The sequence below is a fragment of the Manis pentadactyla genome, chromosome 1 (assembly GCF_030020395.1).
Source record: "Manis pentadactyla isolate mManPen7 chromosome 1, mManPen7.hap1, whole genome shotgun sequence".
Taxonomy (NCBI): domain Eukaryota; kingdom Metazoa; phylum Chordata; class Mammalia; order Pholidota; family Manidae; genus Manis; species Manis pentadactyla.
Window position 1 is genome coordinate 164,500,057 of NC_080019.1, and position 19,544 is coordinate 164,519,600.

Sequence of the window (19,544 nt, forward strand, 5' to 3'; positions counted from 1 at the left end):
ACTGTTCACAGCCCATCCTTTCTCCTGTAGATGTTGCAGCAGTCTAGGTGCTGCACCTTCCAGATCTGAAAGAGAATTGGACGTGAGCATGACATTATCAATATACTGGTACAGCCACACTGTTGGTGGTTTCTCTCATGTAGCCAAGTGGGGCTGTGGAGGTATTCCTGTGGAAGGATGGTGAAAGTACATTGCTGTCCTTCCCACATGAAGCAAAGTGTTCCTGACTTTCCTGTTCAATGTCAATGAAAAAGAAGGCATTAGCAAGATCTGCCACGTAATGGTATGTTCCTAGGTCATGGCCGAGGGTATCCATCAAGCCTGCAGTAGAGGGGACAGCAGCATGCATAGGGGGTATGACTTTATTCAATTCTCTGTAGTCCATACTCATATGCCAGGAGCTATCTGGCTCTTCTACTGGCTACACTGGGGAATTAAAAGGACTATGGGTGGGCTTTATAATATCCACCTTTTCCAGCCCCTGGCGGAGTTTCTCAAATCTCTTTATGCCCTCCAGGCAGTTTGTATTGTTTGGTATTAGTCACTTGCTGAAGCACAGGCAAAGCTATGGGCGAGTGCCAGCATGTCCCCTCAGAGCTGCCTTCACCACATGTATCCTCTGTCTGAACTTACCTGCAGTGGTCTGCAACCATAGACCCTGCAGGATATCAATCCCCAAAATATACTCAGGGATAGGAGATATATACACAGTATATTCTTTTGGGAATAGATGCCCTATTCCCAAAGGGATTTGGGCTTTTTTCACTCTGATAGCCTTACTCCCATATCATCTATGATAGTGGGGGTCCTGGGGAACTGCTCAGGGTTACCATGAATCAGTGAATATTCAGCCCCTGTGTCCACCGGAGCCAGGATTCGTTGTATGTTCACTGGGAACGAATGGATAGCTATTTCAACATGTAGCCTCCCATCCCCCCTGGTCCCTCAGGGCAGATACCATGACCTTCCCCACAGTCAAACCATGTTCTCCAATCATCTTCCTGTGTGGGCTCAACTGAGGTTGGCTCGCTCTCCAGCAGGAAGTCTTGCAAACAAACAGGCCGGACTTCTTTCTCTGTCTCTGACCTTGCCTCTTTGGTCTTAATGGCTGAAACTGCTGCTCTGGTTTCAGTTGTTGCCATAGCTCTAGTAAGATCCTATTTGACTTCCCATCTAATTTTCTTCCATCTGCTCCTGCCGTTTTAAATCAACCCACATCTGGGTCCTCGTAACCTCCATGGTGCCCTTTAAATTCTTCCTGTGAGTAGCAGACCTTATTTCTTTCTGTGTTCTCATTGCTTCAGCCTCTCCTAAGTCTGCTACTATACGTGTCACCTCGCTTATGGGATGCCCTAAGTGAGGGGAAACAATGGCCACTAAAGACCCAAAGAGGGATGTGGGAGCCATTTGAAGCACAATATTTCTCATCCCAGTAGTGAAAATCTCTTCATCTGGGCCATAGTTAGCTGGACTATAGAAGTCATTTCTTATGCCTAGCTCTCATAACACCTGTTGGAGCTCAGCATACCTCTGCCATCTAACAGGAGAGGATGGTACATCACCATGATTGGGCCACACAGCACAAAGAGCAGCCATATAAGCCAATCGAGGAGGGGGTGACTCCCTGGGGTCTGATGTGCATTTTGTAATCGCTGCCTCAAGGCAGGCTGCACTGTCAGAAAAGCCAGCTTTCCCATCTCTGATCCCAACAGAACAATTCCATCCACCCCTAAGTCTAACAGACACAGGAGCCAAGCTAATATTGACTTCGAGGGCTTCTGCCTAAACCGGGAGCCCAAATCCATCAGTTTAGCCTGAATATAGGGTGGAGCATAGAGTGCTCCACGACCTGGGGAGGGGGCTGCTCCTCTCCTTGGGGAACTTTCAGCTGCTGGGTCTTTATTTTCTTTACAACCACTGGGTGTGCTGTCTTGCCAATGGGTTTCAGCCCTGGGGAAGTTCGCTATGGATTCAGTGTGACCAAAGAAATTGACAGCAAAACGTTCTTGAGGTGAAAGGGTTATACCCAAGTTTATTTCCAGGTGGCAGGTTAGTCACTAGAATCCCATTCACTCAGAGTGAGTCTGCATGCAGCAAGCCGGTCTCTGCCTCTGGGCCCCTCTGTCTGCACAGTCATCCCACACAGTTGTCCTCTGGGCCTCTGTCCTCGGCACTGCCACCACTCCAGCTTCTGCTCTCCTGCAGCCTTGCAGCCCTGCGACCATGTTGTGCCCAGAGCACTGGGTGGAGCTCTTTTTATAGAGTCAACAGCCATGTATTGCCCACAGGTGTGCAGTGAGCTAGTCAACGACAACCTGGTGAGAATCCTGGCCACAGAAACTCATTTTATCCACACATGCTTTCAGTACAGGAGGGGTCAGTGCCTCCAGCACTACCCCTTCATCCTTCCCAGCTCCTCCATTTCCAGGGCTGATGGCACCTTTCTCTCCCCTCCCCTGAGTTCCTCCTCTGCTACAACCGTTACCTTTTCTACAGTGCCTCACAGCAATGCTAGCCAAGTCTTCAGCAGCTATCTTACCTTCACCTCAATCCTTTGCAGCTGGTGTTCTCATGCCACCTCGGCCTGTGCTTCCCTCAGGAGTTCGTCTTTTTCTTTGATGGCCTTTTCCTCCTTCAGAGCACCTGGCAGCGCTTCCATCTCATTCTGTAAGGAATCTTTTACCTCTTCAATGGCACCTTGCTGCCATGTTCTCATGCTCCCTCCTCTCGCATCAATGCCATTTCCTTCTTCAGGGAATCTGCAGAGGTTTGCAGCTTGCGTTCTCATGCCACCATTTCTTGGATCTTTTTCAGGAGCATGTCCTTCTCTTCTGTAGACGTTTTTAATACTGTGAGAAGCAGCCAACCCACAGTCCCCGCTGCCTCACAGGCACTCTGTATCTTAAAAGACCTACTTACTATACCAAGGGCCACCCCTACTGCCTCAGGTATCACCCCCACTTGCCTCCTGTCCTGGGGTGGGACCCATTCCTCTAGGAGGCAAGCCACCTCAGACCACATACCCATTGGGGGACAATCCATTGTCTCCCCATTCACAGGGGCAGCCCACTGAAGCTCCCCTCCCACAGGCAGCCTGTCTTTTTCCTTGGTCAACAACGAACCCTGCTGACTTTGCCAAGGTCTTGCCACTGGGTTTCACCCCCAGGCAATTCACTATGGATTCAATGTGACCAAAGAAATTGACAGCCGAATGTTCTTTGGGGTGAAAGGGTTTATTACCTGGCTTGTTCTCCTGGTGGTAGGTCGAGCACTAGCATCTCTGCTTCCACCCAGAGCACCTGACCCAGCTCTCTATATAGTACAATAAGAGCTTATTGCCTAAAGGTGTGGAAGCGGTAGCCTAGCAACAGGCCAGTTACATCATCAGGTGGCTTAAATTCAGTGAGGATCCTGGACATAGGAACCCCAACTTCCCCACAGTTGGCTAATATTTTTAAATTATTGATTTCAAATAAATATGTATTTCTGACTTTTCATGAAAATTTGGAGGATCTGGAGCCACTGGGCCAGCCTTCCTGCAAGAGAACAATTGGTCAGAGCTGGTAAGTGGCTGTCCTCTTAAGAGGTGTTCGCTGTGCAAGTGCCACTGTCATCCCGTTTCCCTGCTGAGTCCTAACTCTGAGGCCAACATTCATTGCCATCTTCCACCCTCCCTTGTCCACCTCCCTTTTATACCTAACCACCCATACACAGTGGAGGCTGTGACTTAGGCATAATTAGATGGAGAGCAAGGGGGGACTCAGCAAAGCGAGAGGGGCAGGCAAATGTGGGACAGGTGGATGACAACAAGTAATCAGACTGGCAGGAGGGGAGGGCTGTGCTGGGGGATTGAAGGAAGGGGAAGGCAGGTGTGGCTGCAGTTCAGAATTGGAAATGTGTTTAGTGTGAAGCTAAGAAATTTGTACTTGAAGATAATGAGGAGTGATTGAAGCTTTGGGGTGGGGTATGCAGTGCCAAAGCAGCACTTGGAGAGACTCACAGGTAGCTGTGCGAGAACAGAGCAGAAGCCTCCACAGACATCCAGCTGTGAGAAGACAAGAACCAGGGCTGGGGGAGCTGGCAGTGGGAACAGGAGGCAGAAACAGACACCACAAGGTTGCAGGGGAGTCAGCTGGGTTTGATGACTGAGTCAATGTGAGAGGCAAAGCAAAGGGGAGCCAGAGACAAGTCCAGCTCTGAAGCTGAGGGTGTGGGAGCAGGATGGCTTCCAGAACTTGGGCCCTGATCTTGGAGCCCTCCTTCAGGAAGCCTGGATATTTGTGAACAAGAAGAAGCCCTACTAGTAGATAAGGAGAGATGAAAGATGCTGATGGGGTATAGGTCAAAGAAGAGTGCAATACCAAGAGAGGCAACAAGAGAGGGGATTGCCAGCTAGATAAATAGTTATGTTTGGAAAGCAGAGATCTCTGTTCCTCTGAGCACAGAAGAAAGAAAGGTTAAAAAAAAGGTCATCACAGGATTGCTGGATTTGGTCTGTGGTACCCACTGCCAGTTGTCCTTTTTTACCACCATTTATGAAACTGGTTATGTGTTAAAGTGAAATTGAATTTCTGCAGATACACTCATATGTAAAAAGGCAAGGTTATATATCTGGTGGGCCCAAGGGAATTGGAAAAGTTGTCATTAACCCTGTTTTTAAAAAATGAAGAACACATTTTCAGAGGCCTCAACTCCCTAATTTTTCTTACACCGTAACTTATAAAAATCACTTATAATTAAGATCAAATAGATAGGTAAAGAGGAATTAATTCTAGGATCTGTAAAAATTAAATTTTAGGAAAATAATGGCTCACTTTAAGAAAAGCTGAGTTATGATAAAATTATAGACATTATGTACCACATTGAAAAAAGTAGGAAATCCCATCCCTCCAATCACATTAGCATTCCCCACCATTACCAGTTAGAGGTGGTATTTGATTGTGGTATGACTCCATTTACATTTTCTGTTATGTCCTCATCTGTTGTTGACGTGTGTTATCCCTTCCATCCTGTTATAACCCCTTGAAGCCCAGAAGGGCGATATGTGGCTCTGCCTCAGCTCCTCCTACGCTGCCATCATATAACTGAGTCCCAATACCTGTATTTGAAGGGGTCTTTTATTTGAAAGTGGTGTTTCCTTACCTTTCTGTGCAGAATTCTAAGTCATTTTCAGAAAACTCCTAAAACTTTGCATCTTATTTCCAGTTGCACCAACCTATTTGTGTGGGGACTAAATATAGAAATGCACCTAATGATGTTCTTTATTACCTTTGAGGGAGACTTTAGTCAATGACCTTACAAAGCAAAGGCCACCCTGACCCCTTTGGAGTCTTCAGAAGTGATATAGTTTCTGAAGAAATAGCAAGTAAAATGAAACATAATAAACCACCATTTCACCTGGCCCAATCGTTTCAGCAAACCAAACAGAAAACTATTTAATATGCCTAGATTTTAGTGTTGAAAGATGCTTAAACCACTATTCTGTGACCAGTTATCTTTTATAATAAGAAAATTGAAATTTCTTAGCAGTAATGCTATTCTTTCTTCTCTGAAACCATCAGCCAGTATATTTTTATGGCAAAACCATTCTGGTTTAATTTAATTATAGGAGAAATGCACATCTTGAAAAAGAGTGCTAAATGCCATCCCAGAGTTACGTCTATACTGTTTTGGCAGATAATAAGCCATTACAAAATAGTTGTAAATATACCTTGTCTGCAAAACATTTGTTCAGTAGTAAAGATTTTGAAATTGAAACTCTTATTAGTGTCAGTGGGTCTGTTTTCACCCTGCCTTGTTTTTAATCTAGCCAGCTCCTTTATGATAGACAATGAAAGACAAATTAACAATGAGATAATATGGTACATTGAGGAACTGCTTACCTATTTCTTTGTTAAAGGGCATCTTCTGTGGTTTTAGTTCTTACCTAACACAAACGATTAATTATTTTCCACTGTTTATTTCACTAAATCTTTTAAGGTATAATACATTAAAGAAATGGATCAATATCTTAACATTTGCCAAAAATACATTTTAAAATGTCTTTGATTCAGAGATAAAAGCTTGACGTAGCACATATTTATTGTCTTTTTAGCGAGTCCCCAGTAACAAACCATGAGTCTAAGGCGTGGTCTTACCTGAACAGAAAATTATGACCTCCTTGAACCCAGGAGCATTAAACAATAATCACTCCACTGCCCATTTTATCTCACCCCTTCAGTATTCCTATTGAATTTTTTCTTTGTAATCATTTTGAAGAGGATAATTTTTTATACATCCATTCAGCATACACATCCTTCGAATCTAGGTTACAACATAATGGTTTTTGTTTTTCTTTTGGAACCAGTGACATTTCTTCCAGCACATCACTGTCAGGCTATTCTTGACTACACAAAACAGTGAGAAACCTCAGTGTAGTTTCACTTGTCATAGGTAAAATTAAAATACTGATGATTAATTTTCACTGGTGCTCTTGGGAAACATAACTAAGGACAGCACGATTGCTGGGCTGGGCTGGGCACTAATATGGTCATAATTAGTATTGGTTTTATAGACTCATCAAGTAATTCTTTCTTGGGGTGAATCAGGATGCATTTTAGACCATAAATTATCTTGGAACTAATGAACAATTCAATTTGACACAGTTACCTGTTGAATGCCTTCCTTTTAAAAGGTTCTAGGATATTCTTGAAGGAGAATGCAAAGGTGAACAGGATATATTTTGTGCCCCTTGAGTTATAGTTAAGAAATAGAGTAGCACCTGAGGGAATTCATAATAGATATCAAATATTTATGACAAGCATTTGATTTAAAACATTAACATTTTAACTTCTTTGAATACAGCCATGGGAATTAAATCCAGGTGTCCTGCAGATGATTTTACATTCTCACTTTTAAACAAGTTTATGGTTCAATTTAAAATAATAATAGAATAATAATTTGTCATTTACTAAAGCATGTTCTGTTTTAAGGCCTAATTAACAACTCACCCTCTATTAAGGGCAACCTGACTAATTAATAACAGATATTAATTCTGTGCTTCCTACAGTGCAGTTTTATTCACTAGAGTTAACTTTGATTTATATTCTTCTGTGTCTGTTTATCTGTGTGCATGTCCGTGCATACGTACATAATATAGTTTGTATGCTGCACTTCTGTAAGTCTCACTAAAGTGTTCGTATTTGCACCCAAAAGTAGATGTAAATGAGTACACTTGTACCCAGAAGTAGAACTGAGTTTAATTACATGTTTAATAGAGTTGCTTCTTGAGGGATAGCTGATTTTAAATCTTCCTGAATCTGATTTTGTTGTATTTTTTTCCCAACTATAGAATCATTCAACCCTAGAATGGAATGAAAAATGAGGTAAAGCAGTTAGTCTACCAGGGCAATGATGTGCTATTAATGATGTCATTAGGAATGTTACTACTAATAATAATATCCAACATTTATTCAGTATGTCATAAGACGCTAGAGGGATGGTTGTCACAATACATTATTATTGCTCCGTACTAGGCTATTTTAAGTGCTGTACCTGTGTAACTCATTGAACCTCACAGTATTTCTAAGGCAAATAATATTAATATCCACGTTTTATAGATTAGAAAACTGAGGCAATGAGAGAAAATGAGCTAAACAGTGGCAGAGCCAGTCTGCAGTCCTAGATAATCTGGCTCCAGAATCTCTGACTTTTGAAATTGCCTCACAATATAGAATTGGTTCATAACTAAGAGTGATAACATCTTCTAAGAATTACTAATTACATCCATAGCTATTCTCAGATTCTGTTTATGTAATGTAGAAATATAGACCACTAATTGCTAGGTACCTTTGAAAATTATTTCTAATAATATGTTTGAACTCACAGAAAAGAAGATAAAAACTGGGAATTATTGAAGTGTTCCTGATAAAGGTCATTGTCAAATGTGCTGTCCCAGAGTCTGTCTGCCCTTTGTGCTGGCTTATATCCCAGGTGGCTGCAGACTGCCTTTCCTGGGGTCCTGGTGTTCCTTGGTTTACAGCTGGGTTCAGCCAGTGGAAGACACTGGTGAGAAATTAGGGGTTGGGAGGAAGAGAGGCCAGGATGTATCAGGAAGGGAGATAACTCAAGGCAGCATCTCTTCCATATATTCCACTCCCTCTGGATAGGCCTCTAACGGCTCCATTTTCCCTTTTGGCCATGCTGTGGCTTCCTGCTGCTGCTAGTCCCTGGTTGCCTCACTGCTTCCTGTTTGGGTGTCTCAGTTCTTCATGACTGTGTAGTGAACCTATTCCCTGTATTAAATCCCCTCTGCTAGATATGCTTTAGCTGTTCCTGTTTTCCCAGTTAGACCCTGACTGTTGTACAAGCCTTTTTCATTTTCTATTTGGTATGGTTATTAAATATACCAGGATAATGCTGTTGGCATACTGTATCCAGATTTCAGCAAGACTTCCAACAGACAATCTCGTGATATCCTCAAGAACAAAATGTGGTAGGAGGGATTTAGACTGGATTATGAAACATTCTTAAATTGATGAAGTTTATTAATGTTCAAATCAGCCTGATGAAAGGGCTCTAGAAGTCTGCCAAAAGGCTGTGTCCTTGGCCATGTCCTATTCAACATTATTACCAAAGATTTGGGCAAAGGCATAAAAAGTAGTTTTATCAAATGTGTTGTAACACAAAGCTTGGAATGTAATTTAATTCAAAGTTTGAAATCATAAACTTTATAAGGAAAAATGGAAACTCTTACACCTAGGTACAAAAAGTTAATTATAGGAATGTGGAAGGGGGGAGACCAAACTTCTTCCCAGCATATTATGTGGGTAAAGAAATCCAGGATTTTAATGGACCTGGAGCCCAGTACAAGCCAGAGAGTGATCTATTTTTCGTTACTGTTATTGTTGTTTTTAGAAAAGGGGAATTCATCTTTGGGCCCTAATAAAAGATTAGTGTCCCTGTCAACTGACTAATAGTTCCACTTCTCTAGAGTATTACAGAAAGACTAGGAACCTAATCTAAGAAAGATACCACCAAACCGAAACCTCCATGTTCCTGACCTTGTAAAACTTTATGTTTACAAGTTGTGCTCGCACACGTTTGTTCACTTTAGCCTCACAGCTCTCTAGTGGAGGGCATGCTGTTCCCCATTTCCCAGCCTTTATTTCCCTGCATGGGTGTAAGTCTAAACTCCCCAGCTCACTGTGTGGCTTTAGGCAAGCAAGCTGTGGTGCTTGGTCACAAACCCAGCTTATAACAAACCCAGCTTACTGCAGGAACACTCACTTCTCCCTTCAGAGCACCACACTGCATCTAGACAGGAGGGACCCAGCCTCTGGAAGGCCAGGAAGCCCTTGCATATAATGAGCAGTTCAGGGAACTGGGACATGATGTCAGAAGAGACTTATGGGAACATAAAGTCTACTTTCCAGGATTTGAAAGTATGTCACAGGAAAGAGTGGATTCCTTTATGTGGTTTCAGGGAACAACTAAGACAGTTAGGATGATAGATTTTTGCTTAATATTTTAAAATTTTCAAACAACTGCTACAGTCACTGTCTTTGTGCAAAAAGCTGGATTGTTAAGTCTCAGGAATATTGTAGTAATGAATTCCTACATGGGAAAGAAGGGTAAATTAGATAACCTCTAGAGGGATACCCAACTCCAAAAGTCTGATTTGTGTTTGTACACAGTTTTGGTTAGTGGGATTTGTGATTTATAGTTTTGATTTGAGTTATTTGTCTTATTTTTATAGTTTCACTTCTAGCAATAAAATTGTTTTTCTCATCATTTAGGATTAACATACTCTATTTGTGGAGGGGAAAAAAGTTTTAAGAGCCTGAAACAAAGGAAGTAAAGCATGACTAGTGCTTGGTATAATTACATTGACAAGAAATATTATGCTATTTCCTAGAATATGTCTCCAGAGTGAATGTCTGCTTTTGTTCCATTTCATTCCTAGCTGTAGAATCCTATCAGGGGTGATGAGGAGAATCATTTTGAAATATATTGAAGCAGAGATTAGAGTTTGCAAAGTATTATTAGGTTTGCTAAGATGAACCTGTGCAAATGCAAACTGTTGGCTTACCACTATAAAAACCAGCACCTGCATGGTAAAGGTCCCTGCAATGACTTATTAAAGGCCACCAGAGTGAGAGTGGCTGAGAAACCACAAAATTTACCTTGAAGACACCTTTCTTGCCTTTTTTCCAGAGCTAGTATAGTCTCTCTCCCCACATAAGCTTAGTTGTTCGTGAAGGGCTAGGATAATTGAGAAAGGAAAACAAAAGTTATTTCAAAATTGATACAAAAACAGCAAATTCTCCAGTGAGAGTAAAACTTGCAGGGAAGGATAACTGTATGTGTTTTGAAATTATCTAAGATAATATTTTGCTTTGATCTTATTTCTGGTTAAGTTTAAATAAAGGGCTATTCTCAGTCTCCATAACTAGTTTCTCAGCTCTAAAAGTTAACTTAAATGATGTCCTGAAAAAGACAGCTCCATTGTGAACCCATGTTTCAGATCTTCCTTGTGAAAGATCTGAAGGGCTGAGCACTCCTGTCATGTTCATTTTTTTAAAAAACTTGCACTGTGGCTTCCCCACCCCCTCTCCAGTTTCTTACTAATCATAGCATAATTCTCACAGAAAGATCTGAGATGCATTGAAAGTACTAAAGGAAAAAAATGAGGTAAAAGAGCATCTGATATTTAATTGAATCTATTATCTATTTTACAGATGTTAACCATCTCTGACAATTTGCCTGTTGGTAAAATGGCTACTTAAAAAAAAAAAGTGAATAATTTTCCTACTCATGTGCTTGATTCTTGGGGCTCAGCAAGCCCCAATACTCTTTTTCCTCTAAGTTGCTAATAATATAAAATAGATAATATGAGTGATGGCTAAGTATCCTTGGGCTGTCCTGGACCTAATCAGTGTTGTTAGCATAGTGATGAATTCCTCAAAGGCAGAGAGAGGGGACCTTATCAGATCTTTGTATCTGAAGTGTCCTCCATGGTGCCTGGCACTTAGGAGCCTTGAAGAAAATGTTAATAAATGAAAACCCAGGTATTGAAAATGAATTTTAAAATAAGCTCCAATTTCCCCTTCTAGAAAATAGCTTAAGGTGGAACTTTTCAGTTACCTGCGAGCTGAGAGGAGAATAGCCAGGTTTCTCCATTAATGGTCTGTGTATGAAATTTTGAAAGTTTAAAAACATAATGAAGTTACTGCCAGATGAATTCTGGTATTCAGAATTTTTCAGATTTAAGGAAAATGATACCGTATATGTTATCTTAAACTATGTTGTTAATTTCCTAAGTGCATATGCAAATGTATGAAAATTCTGTTAGCAAATGCATATCAGTAGTCACATTAAGTGAGATAAATTAAGATGTTAAGCAGTTTCACATTAGTTCTGGTCAGAATTTGCAGCCGAGTAATGTCAGATCAGATCAATTTTGCTACCAGATGAGTTAGGGGAAAAAACAAAAACAAAAAAAACCACTACCACTTAGTTTTCAGCCTTTTTGTGATCTTCAAATTATCTGTCAGGATCTGTGGACCTGTAATGTTTTGTTCACCAGCCAAACCCTCTATAGTTGTATAATCAATCACCTTGTTATTTCTAATTTCAAGTAGGTAGGGTAGAAGTTGTTGCTGTTTTCCTCTTTTTCCCAAGAAAAAAGAAAAAGCAAACATCTGAACACAGTGTTGCCATAATTATATCCTCACAACCGAGACAACTATCATCTTATTTTACAAAAGCAACAGAGGAGTGAGTGAAATGATTCATTCTAAAGCACAGAGTTATCAAGTAGCAAAGCTAAGACTCAGACTTGGGTCTTTCAACTCTTATTGCCATCCTGCTTCTACTAAATCTTGTTTTTACAGGAAAAGCTTCTGATGAAGCTGGAAAATGAGAATTTGGATATATGCTTGTCTAGAGTTAAATGAATTTACTATAATACGTAAATAAAGACTTTTACTAATTTGAATCATTTAAGTTACTTTGGCAGAAGTGGACTGATTATTGCAGAATTAAAATTTTTTTTTTAAGTAACATAATTGAAAAGTTTAAGCTAATTTAAGTATAGAATAGTGATTTTGTTGTTGTTCTCTCCTTTTTGCTTTAACTGTTCAGATGTGCTTGGCATCGGAGGGGGTAAAAATAGAAGAATCAAAGCTAATGAAGGTAAAAGAATCAGATGGTGGACGAATTAAAGAACTGGAGAAGGAAAATGAAGAAAGAGAAATAAAAATGGCAAGAACAGGTGAAGCCAGGTTACAGAAGGAGGCAGAATTTGAAAAACCAGCTAAGGAAAATATGAGAGATTCTAAGGAATTAAGAAATTTTGAGGAACTTCAAATGGATGATGTAATGGATTTAGAAATGGAAGATCCCAAAGAAATTAAAAAGGAAGAACTAGAGGAAGATCAAAAATGTAGTCACTTCCCTGATTTTTCTTATTCTGCCAGTAGCAAGATAATTATAAGTGATGTTCCCAGTAGAAAGGATCACATGTGCCATCCTCATGGAATTATGATCATTGAGGATCCCACAGCATTAAACAAACCAGAAAAGTTAAAAAAGAAGAAGAAGAAAAGCAAAATAGATCGACATGGGAATGATAAATCCACACTGAAGAAGGCTTGTAAAAAGAGGCAGTCATCAGAGTCTGACATCGAGAGTGTCATATACACCATTGAAGCTGTCGCAAAGGGAGACTGGGGCATTGAGAGACTTGGAGAAAGCCCTCGCAAGAAGGTCCGCACATCCTCAAGTGGCAAGGGAAGCACTTTGGATGCCAAGCCGCCAAAGAAAAAGGTGAAATCAAGAGAAAAGAAAATCTCCAAGGAGAAATCCTCAGATACCACCAAAGAGTCAAGACCTCCAGATTTCATTAGTATTTCTGCCAGCAAGAACATTTCTGGTGAGGTGCCAGAGGGTAGCAAAGTAGAACCATTGACACCCACAGAGGATGCATTACCACCCAGCCTGTCGGGACAGGCCAAACCTGAGGACAGTGACTGTCACAGAAAAATAGAAACTTGTGGCTCCCGGAAATCTGAGAGGTCTTGCAAAGGTGCTCTTTATAAAACTCTGGTGTCTGAAGGCATGCTCACTTCTCTGCGAGCTAATGTTGACAGAGGTAAGTGACTTCAACAAATCTGAAAAGAACATTGAAACCTTGTAGATTTCTTGTTTAGACCTGTTGAAGAGAGCCCCACCATAAAGAACTATATAGTATCAAAGTAGTATTTTAGGTCTTTGTGGTTTTTTATGGTTTATAGATGATAAACACTTGTTCCTTTTCTTACATGTTTTCTAGCACTATTAAGAGAGTTTGTATTCATTTTCTATGTGGTTCTCAGGATGTGTGTGTTCAAAGTAATGCAAAACCTTTTTTTGTACCGATATGGACTGACTGCTTGTTTTGAAGGATGAGTATTGCATATTGGGAGCTCTTAGTCTGGTTTTTAAAACTAATGGATGGAGTTTCCTGAATCAAGCAGATATGTTTGGCAGAATTTTGATCTGTAGGCTCCAAAAGCAAATAACATCTTGCTCTTTCCATTAGGTAATAAAAACTATAATTGAAGGGCTCTTTAAAACATAGCAGTATCCAGAAACCAGTTAATGTGCATAACTTTATTCCATAGAGTCTTTCATATAAATTCATCTGTTTTAAAATATAGCATCTGACGAGGGTACTACCTCTTGCCAAGCAAAATTGCAGCTTAGTGATGTATGAATAAGAAATCTAACAAGCCTAAAATGAAGATCCTTGGGAGTACATAGTTCTCCAGGGACGCCATTCCAGTAAATCCTGCAGAAGTTAGAATTAATAGTGCCTATGGGCAAAGGACTCCCACGTCTTAGGCTGATTCTCTGGTCGAAAAACCAGTAGTAGTTAATCTCTGGAGTCTCACAGGAGCTGTTGCATTATGACAAGACAACTCATCTCTGAGTCCGTAAGTCACTTTTTTGCATGTTCTGTAAAAGAGTGGTTCATCATGAATCACTGTGAGGACTCTGAAATAGTTGCAAATAGCATCCTGCAAATGATGCCAAAGGGGTCGAGAGGTTACTTGTGAAGCAACTAAGATGATTTCCCTCCCATCCTAATACAGCAAGCATGCTCTTTCTCTGAATTCCCTTAGGGAAACGAAGCTCAGGAAAAGGAAACTCCTCTGATCATGAAGGTTGTTGGAATGAAGAAAGCTGGACGTTTAACCAGAGTGGGACTAGTGGGAGCAAGAAGTTCAAGAAGACAAAGCCAAAGGAAGACTCTGTCCTTGGGTAAGTGCCTGTGAGCACAGTCAGCACGCTGCACACACTCCAGATGTGGTGGGAATTTCAAGGTAAACGTAAATCACTAACTGCTTATTCTTTGAGTGTTCATTCAGCACTTACCACACAATCATAATATGCATATTAGAGAATATAAAGTACAGATGTAGTGTATCATATGATTCCTTCTGTTAACATGGTTGTGTGAGTGCCAGTGTCATTCATATTGTAGATGTAGTATAAAATAATGTAAATTTCAGACATCGGCCTGACTGCGAACTGAGGTCTGCCATGTATTGACGGTGTGACATTGTAAATCCTTTAATATTGCCAGTATGCATTTACCCATCTGAAGTGTACAATTCATGTTATATAAATATGCTTACATTTTGCTTATTTTACATATTGTATTTAATTCATTTAATATTTCTAAATGTATATATGTGTTTAAAAATGATATGACAGCTGAAAAATGTAAGGTAAATAAAATTGTGTTTCTACCTCTAACCTTGTTTAAAACATGTTCTATTGCTCTAAGATGATATTAGATTGAATATTCTGCTACAGAGAATGCTCAATAATTATATATTGAAATGCAGTATCGAGCAACAGCATACATCAAGATAAAATCATTAAGAATTATTTTATTTTTAACATTATTCCAAAGGCTCTTAATACCAGTCCTAATAAAGAACATTTTGTTAGTTAAATCAGGATATTTAATACTTTATATTGGTGAGGAAAGTATCTGCATATTCAGTTGGACTGCTTTGAAAATCCTTTGAGATTTCATATTAGCCCAATATGAAAAGAATTCATTGAATAGTAATAAGTACATTTTTATATTTTCCATATTTTTTTCATTAATGTGTTTAAAGGTATGCAAATTTCATGCATTGGGAGTATTGTATTTGGTTTATTCATAAATATTTGCATTACTTTTTGTGGAATAATATTTTTTTCCTTCCAAGTTACAGTGCTTTAAAGTCTGGTTAATTCTAAAGCTCTAGGTCATCAAAAAGTAGGAGAGTAGAAATTATTTCCCATGGTGATGATTCAGGATTATTTATATCAAGATGATGTATTTATAATTTTATGTATTTCCTTCCTAATATTTCTAAAAGTCTAACATAGTTCATATTAGTTTTGCTCATTACATGATGCTTAAACAGTAATATGAAAATCCTCATAATTCATCATTGTCAAATGATACTTTCAAATGCAGAATGTCCTAAAAAAGTGACCCCCTTAAATATCAGAACACCAGTGCTCTCTGTGTACCTTGTGGAACTGCCAGTGCACTTTGGGTCTACACAACAAGAGAGGAGCAGGTCTCTCTGCAGACAGTATGCAGTCCTAGGGAACAAAGCAGGCATTAAGGGTCCCAACAGAAGTTTTCTGATGCTTCCATTCGAAACTACTGAAGCTGGGCAAGAGATGTTTTCACCAATTCTTTAGGAACAAGAAAAGTGAAACAATCTTTTGAAAATCTGTCCCTGAAAAGAGATTGGTATGTGGGTTGTTTTTGTTTGTTTGTTTTAATAATCTCTAAGGAAGTCGCGTTTTTATAACTGGGAGTGTGGTTTCTCCCAGCTTAAATCAACAGTAAACTTCAGGTATTCCCTCCCTGCTTTCCTCCCTTTAAATATTGGCCTGTCAGGATTAGATGATCTGGGTTTGCCCTGTTTAGAACATGCCAACATGGGACATGAGCAGTGAGCGATGCCAGTGCCTATGAGTCTTTGCTGAGATTTCTAAATGTGCATTTTAAATATTTTTATCACAGAAAATGTGCTGTTTAGTTAACTATAACCAAGAAAAATTCACTCAGTATTCGAAGTTCTAATTTTATAGACTTATCAAAACAAAACAAAGATGATTCTAGTTGAAAAAAATAAAGGGAAAAAGTCCCAAGGGACCTTCTGAAGTTATATCTCAAATTTTCTTATTATTTTTTGTTTTTTCAGATTATCTGAAAAATTAGAGGTACTTCTGATTGTATCTGATTAGTATCAGATTGTATCTGATTTTCCATTGGTGTAAACATTTTTTTTAGCTGAGTGAGAAAAGACTGTTTATTAAAGGAGGCGCATCACCCCCACCACCCTCCCTTGCTTTGATAGAAGTTAGTAATGGTCTTTATCTTTTGCCGTTCTAATAGTCATCTGACTATATCTTGTCTCCCCAGCTCTCATATATTCCTCTAAAACCAAAAACAGTCTTAGGTGGACACACCTCAAGTACATCTCTTAGGCAGCAGCCTACCACATTAGCTAATAGGCTCTTGTAAGTTAACTTAAAGCTGCTCTCTTCCCAGTGTGCCTTTCATTTCATCTACCAAGCACAGTGATTCTGCAATTTTTCCCATCTGTTTGGGTTGCATCTTAGTAAGTCTCACTAAATGAAAGCCAGCAGCCATTCAAGGAGCCAGCAGGCATGCTGCCATTACTGTAGGGGGATATTAGAGACTGAGAAGCAGCCCAAGCATTTCCCACTTTGCTGGGCCATTGCTGAAGTCATCTGTGGTTTGCACTGAAGTAGCGTTGCCTCTCTGCCAGTTGGCTCATTGAAAGCTGGCTTTATTTTTGTCATTGAGTGGCTTATCCTCTTCCTAGTCAACTCTCCAGAATTTTTGTCTAATATTCAAAAATTTTGTTGGCATTTTCTTTGTGGGTGTATGTTTTAATCAAGTACTAGTCAATAAATTAAAAAAATTAATCTCACAGAATTGTGAATATACCGTATTACCAGTAAGTTTGCTAATATATATACATACATATATATGAATGAGAAATTTGCCTGGATGGAATAGACTTTGTATGAACTCAATGAAGAATTCCTATGCCAGTGGAGAGAATGGCATTTCTCCACTACAAAAGCACTCTGATATTTTAAATGCTTCTACTGTTCTAAGATAATAGGGTAACCTGTCATGAGAGCTTACTAAGAAAACTGTGTTATTAAATCTTCTCAAGCATTTCTGAAAAGGTGTGTTTTATCCTTGTACAGAATTTAACAATCCCCAAATTCTCAGGGACTCTATTTTCAAATGGTGTATCTTAAAATACATCTTACATCATTTTCTGTCTAAATATTTATATCATATGCTGATTGATTCCACCACCCCTCCTCTCTTATTAGCTCAGCAAAGCTGGACGAAGAATTTGAAAAAAAATTCAACAGCCTCCCTCAATATAGTCCTGTTATATTTGACCGGAAATGTGTACCTGTCCCAAGAAAAAAGAAGAAGACTGGAAACATGATCTCAGAACCGACTAAAACCAGCAAAGGTTAGATGTGTACTGTACCTTCCTACAGCATGATCACATTCTTAACTGAACCCTCTTAGCTCCTACAGCTTCCAGTAGATAATGTAATTGGATTTAGACTGAGGCAGGAGCGAGCTGGAATTTCAAGTTGCTTTCCGAGATTATCTTGGTTCCCACCTCACTTCTTTCTCCCTTGTTTCCTTTCTGATTCTCCTCAGACTCTGTCCTTTAATATTGCAACCTATACCTTTGCCCTTTAAGGTGTAGCTTTTTTGAAACTGTTTACACATGGTCTTCGACCTCCTGTTCTCCAGAATTCTAATTTGGAAATGTTGAGCTTTTCTTGAGCAGCAATTGCTGGCTGAGTCTAATTCTTCATTCTGTTTTCTGTGTCTGCCACAGGTTAGACTATGGGACTAAGAAATCATGCTGTTTGCCTAATAAGCAGACTCCATTCTTTACTGACAGTATGAACCAAATGAAAATAAAACTCCCTTTAATACTCTAACAACATATTTTTTTACTGGTTTTGTTAAATTTAGAAGAATGCTGTGTTCAGCATATTCATTTTCAGGAATATCAGATTCTCCCCATGTATGTATGTCAGAGAAGCTTTTAAAATCATCAGCATGAATTATGTGGATCTCAGCATTCATTAGGGGCAACACTAGTTCAGATGGGGATTTTAAAGAGTGTGGGGCATTTCCAATGGTCTCAAAACCTGGGACCACTTAAATTTGTGGGGGGGCACCTGAGGTTCTAAACATCCTAACCTGCTCAGAACATTCAAGCACATTGAAGGATTGTCCTATCCAAAATGAGAAGTTGGCCTTTGAATAACACAGATTTGAACTGCACAAGTCCACTCGTATGTGCAATATTTTCAATAAATACATTGTAAAAGATTTTGGATATTTGTGACAACTTGAAAAGGCATTTTACTTTCTCTAGCCTACTTTAAGAATATAGCATGTAATACAAACAAGTGCAAAATATGTATTAACTAGCTATTTACATTATCAGAAAGGCTTCTGGTCAATAGTAGGCAATTAGTTTTTAGGGAGTTAAAAGGTAAACATGGATTTTTGACAGCACAGGCATTGGTCCTGATCCCCATGGTGTTTAAGGGTCAGCTGGCCTGTTCCTATTGAAAAAGTTGTTCTCTGATTTCACTTTAGTCTAAAGATTGTTGGGGAAATTGTACCTCTAGTTTTCCACACAGATGTGAAAGCCTTCACTTAGTTCTCTATCCTGTCAGGACAAAGAATGGAGAAATGAAGAACTAGTGTGGCTGAACTTGTGTTGCTTCCAGGATCAAATTCTGAGTAGGATTTGATGGAGAAGTCCTTGTAATTACCCTGCAGAAGTGGCTGTCTGTTGTCTGCTTTATGTCAGATCTGATTAACTCCCTTCCACTATGTATTTTGCATGGATGGGTGGATGGATGGACAGATAGTTACTTTATATATCTTCACATAATAAATCTTGCTAAATTCTAGCAATCATGGGTAATGATGAGAGAGAAATATTAATGAGGAGATAGAATTTCATGGATTTTCAGTGAATACGTAAGGTAAATGCTGAGGGAAAATATAGTTTTCTTTCTCTGAAGAAATGTAAACCTTTATCTCCCAAGACCTAGAAACCCCCAATTGACACAACCAAGGAGGGTCACTTTGAAATCTGTATCTCTGGAAGGATCTGGAGGACTGAAGAAAATTCCTCCTTCATGATTAAAGGCAGAGGGGAATTATAAAAGTGATTTCGGAAATAGCTCAGTTTTCCTGTATGGTTAATAAAAGCAAGTCTGGTGAATAAAGGACTAAAAAAGAAATGTTGCTCAAGTTTGCTCACCTGGGAATATAAAATCGAGTTATATCGAGATCTTCCAAGATAGGTAGGAAAGAAAGAAAGTAGCCTTGTTGACAGGTAGGTAGCTGAGCACTGTAATTGATTACCAAATGAAATGTTAGTCTTTGTGCCCTAGAGATATTTAGAAAT

The 19,544-nt window shown here is 39.4% G+C and overlaps 1 protein-coding gene across 1 annotated transcript in view; it reads left to right on the forward strand.

Annotated features, from left to right (window-relative positions):
• BBX (BBX high mobility group box domain containing) overlaps positions 1 to 19,544 on the forward strand; it is a 260,911-nt gene that overhangs the window by 208,910 nt on the left and 32,457 nt on the right. Inside the window, exons 11-13 of the mRNA XM_036930771.2 lie at positions 12,124 to 13,132; positions 14,145 to 14,283; positions 17,416 to 17,564. Coding sequence (XP_036786666.2) covers positions 12,124 to 13,132; positions 14,145 to 14,283; positions 17,416 to 17,564 — 1,297 coding nt within the window. The remainder of the gene's footprint in view (positions 1 to 12,123; positions 13,133 to 14,144; positions 14,284 to 17,415; positions 17,565 to 19,544) is intronic.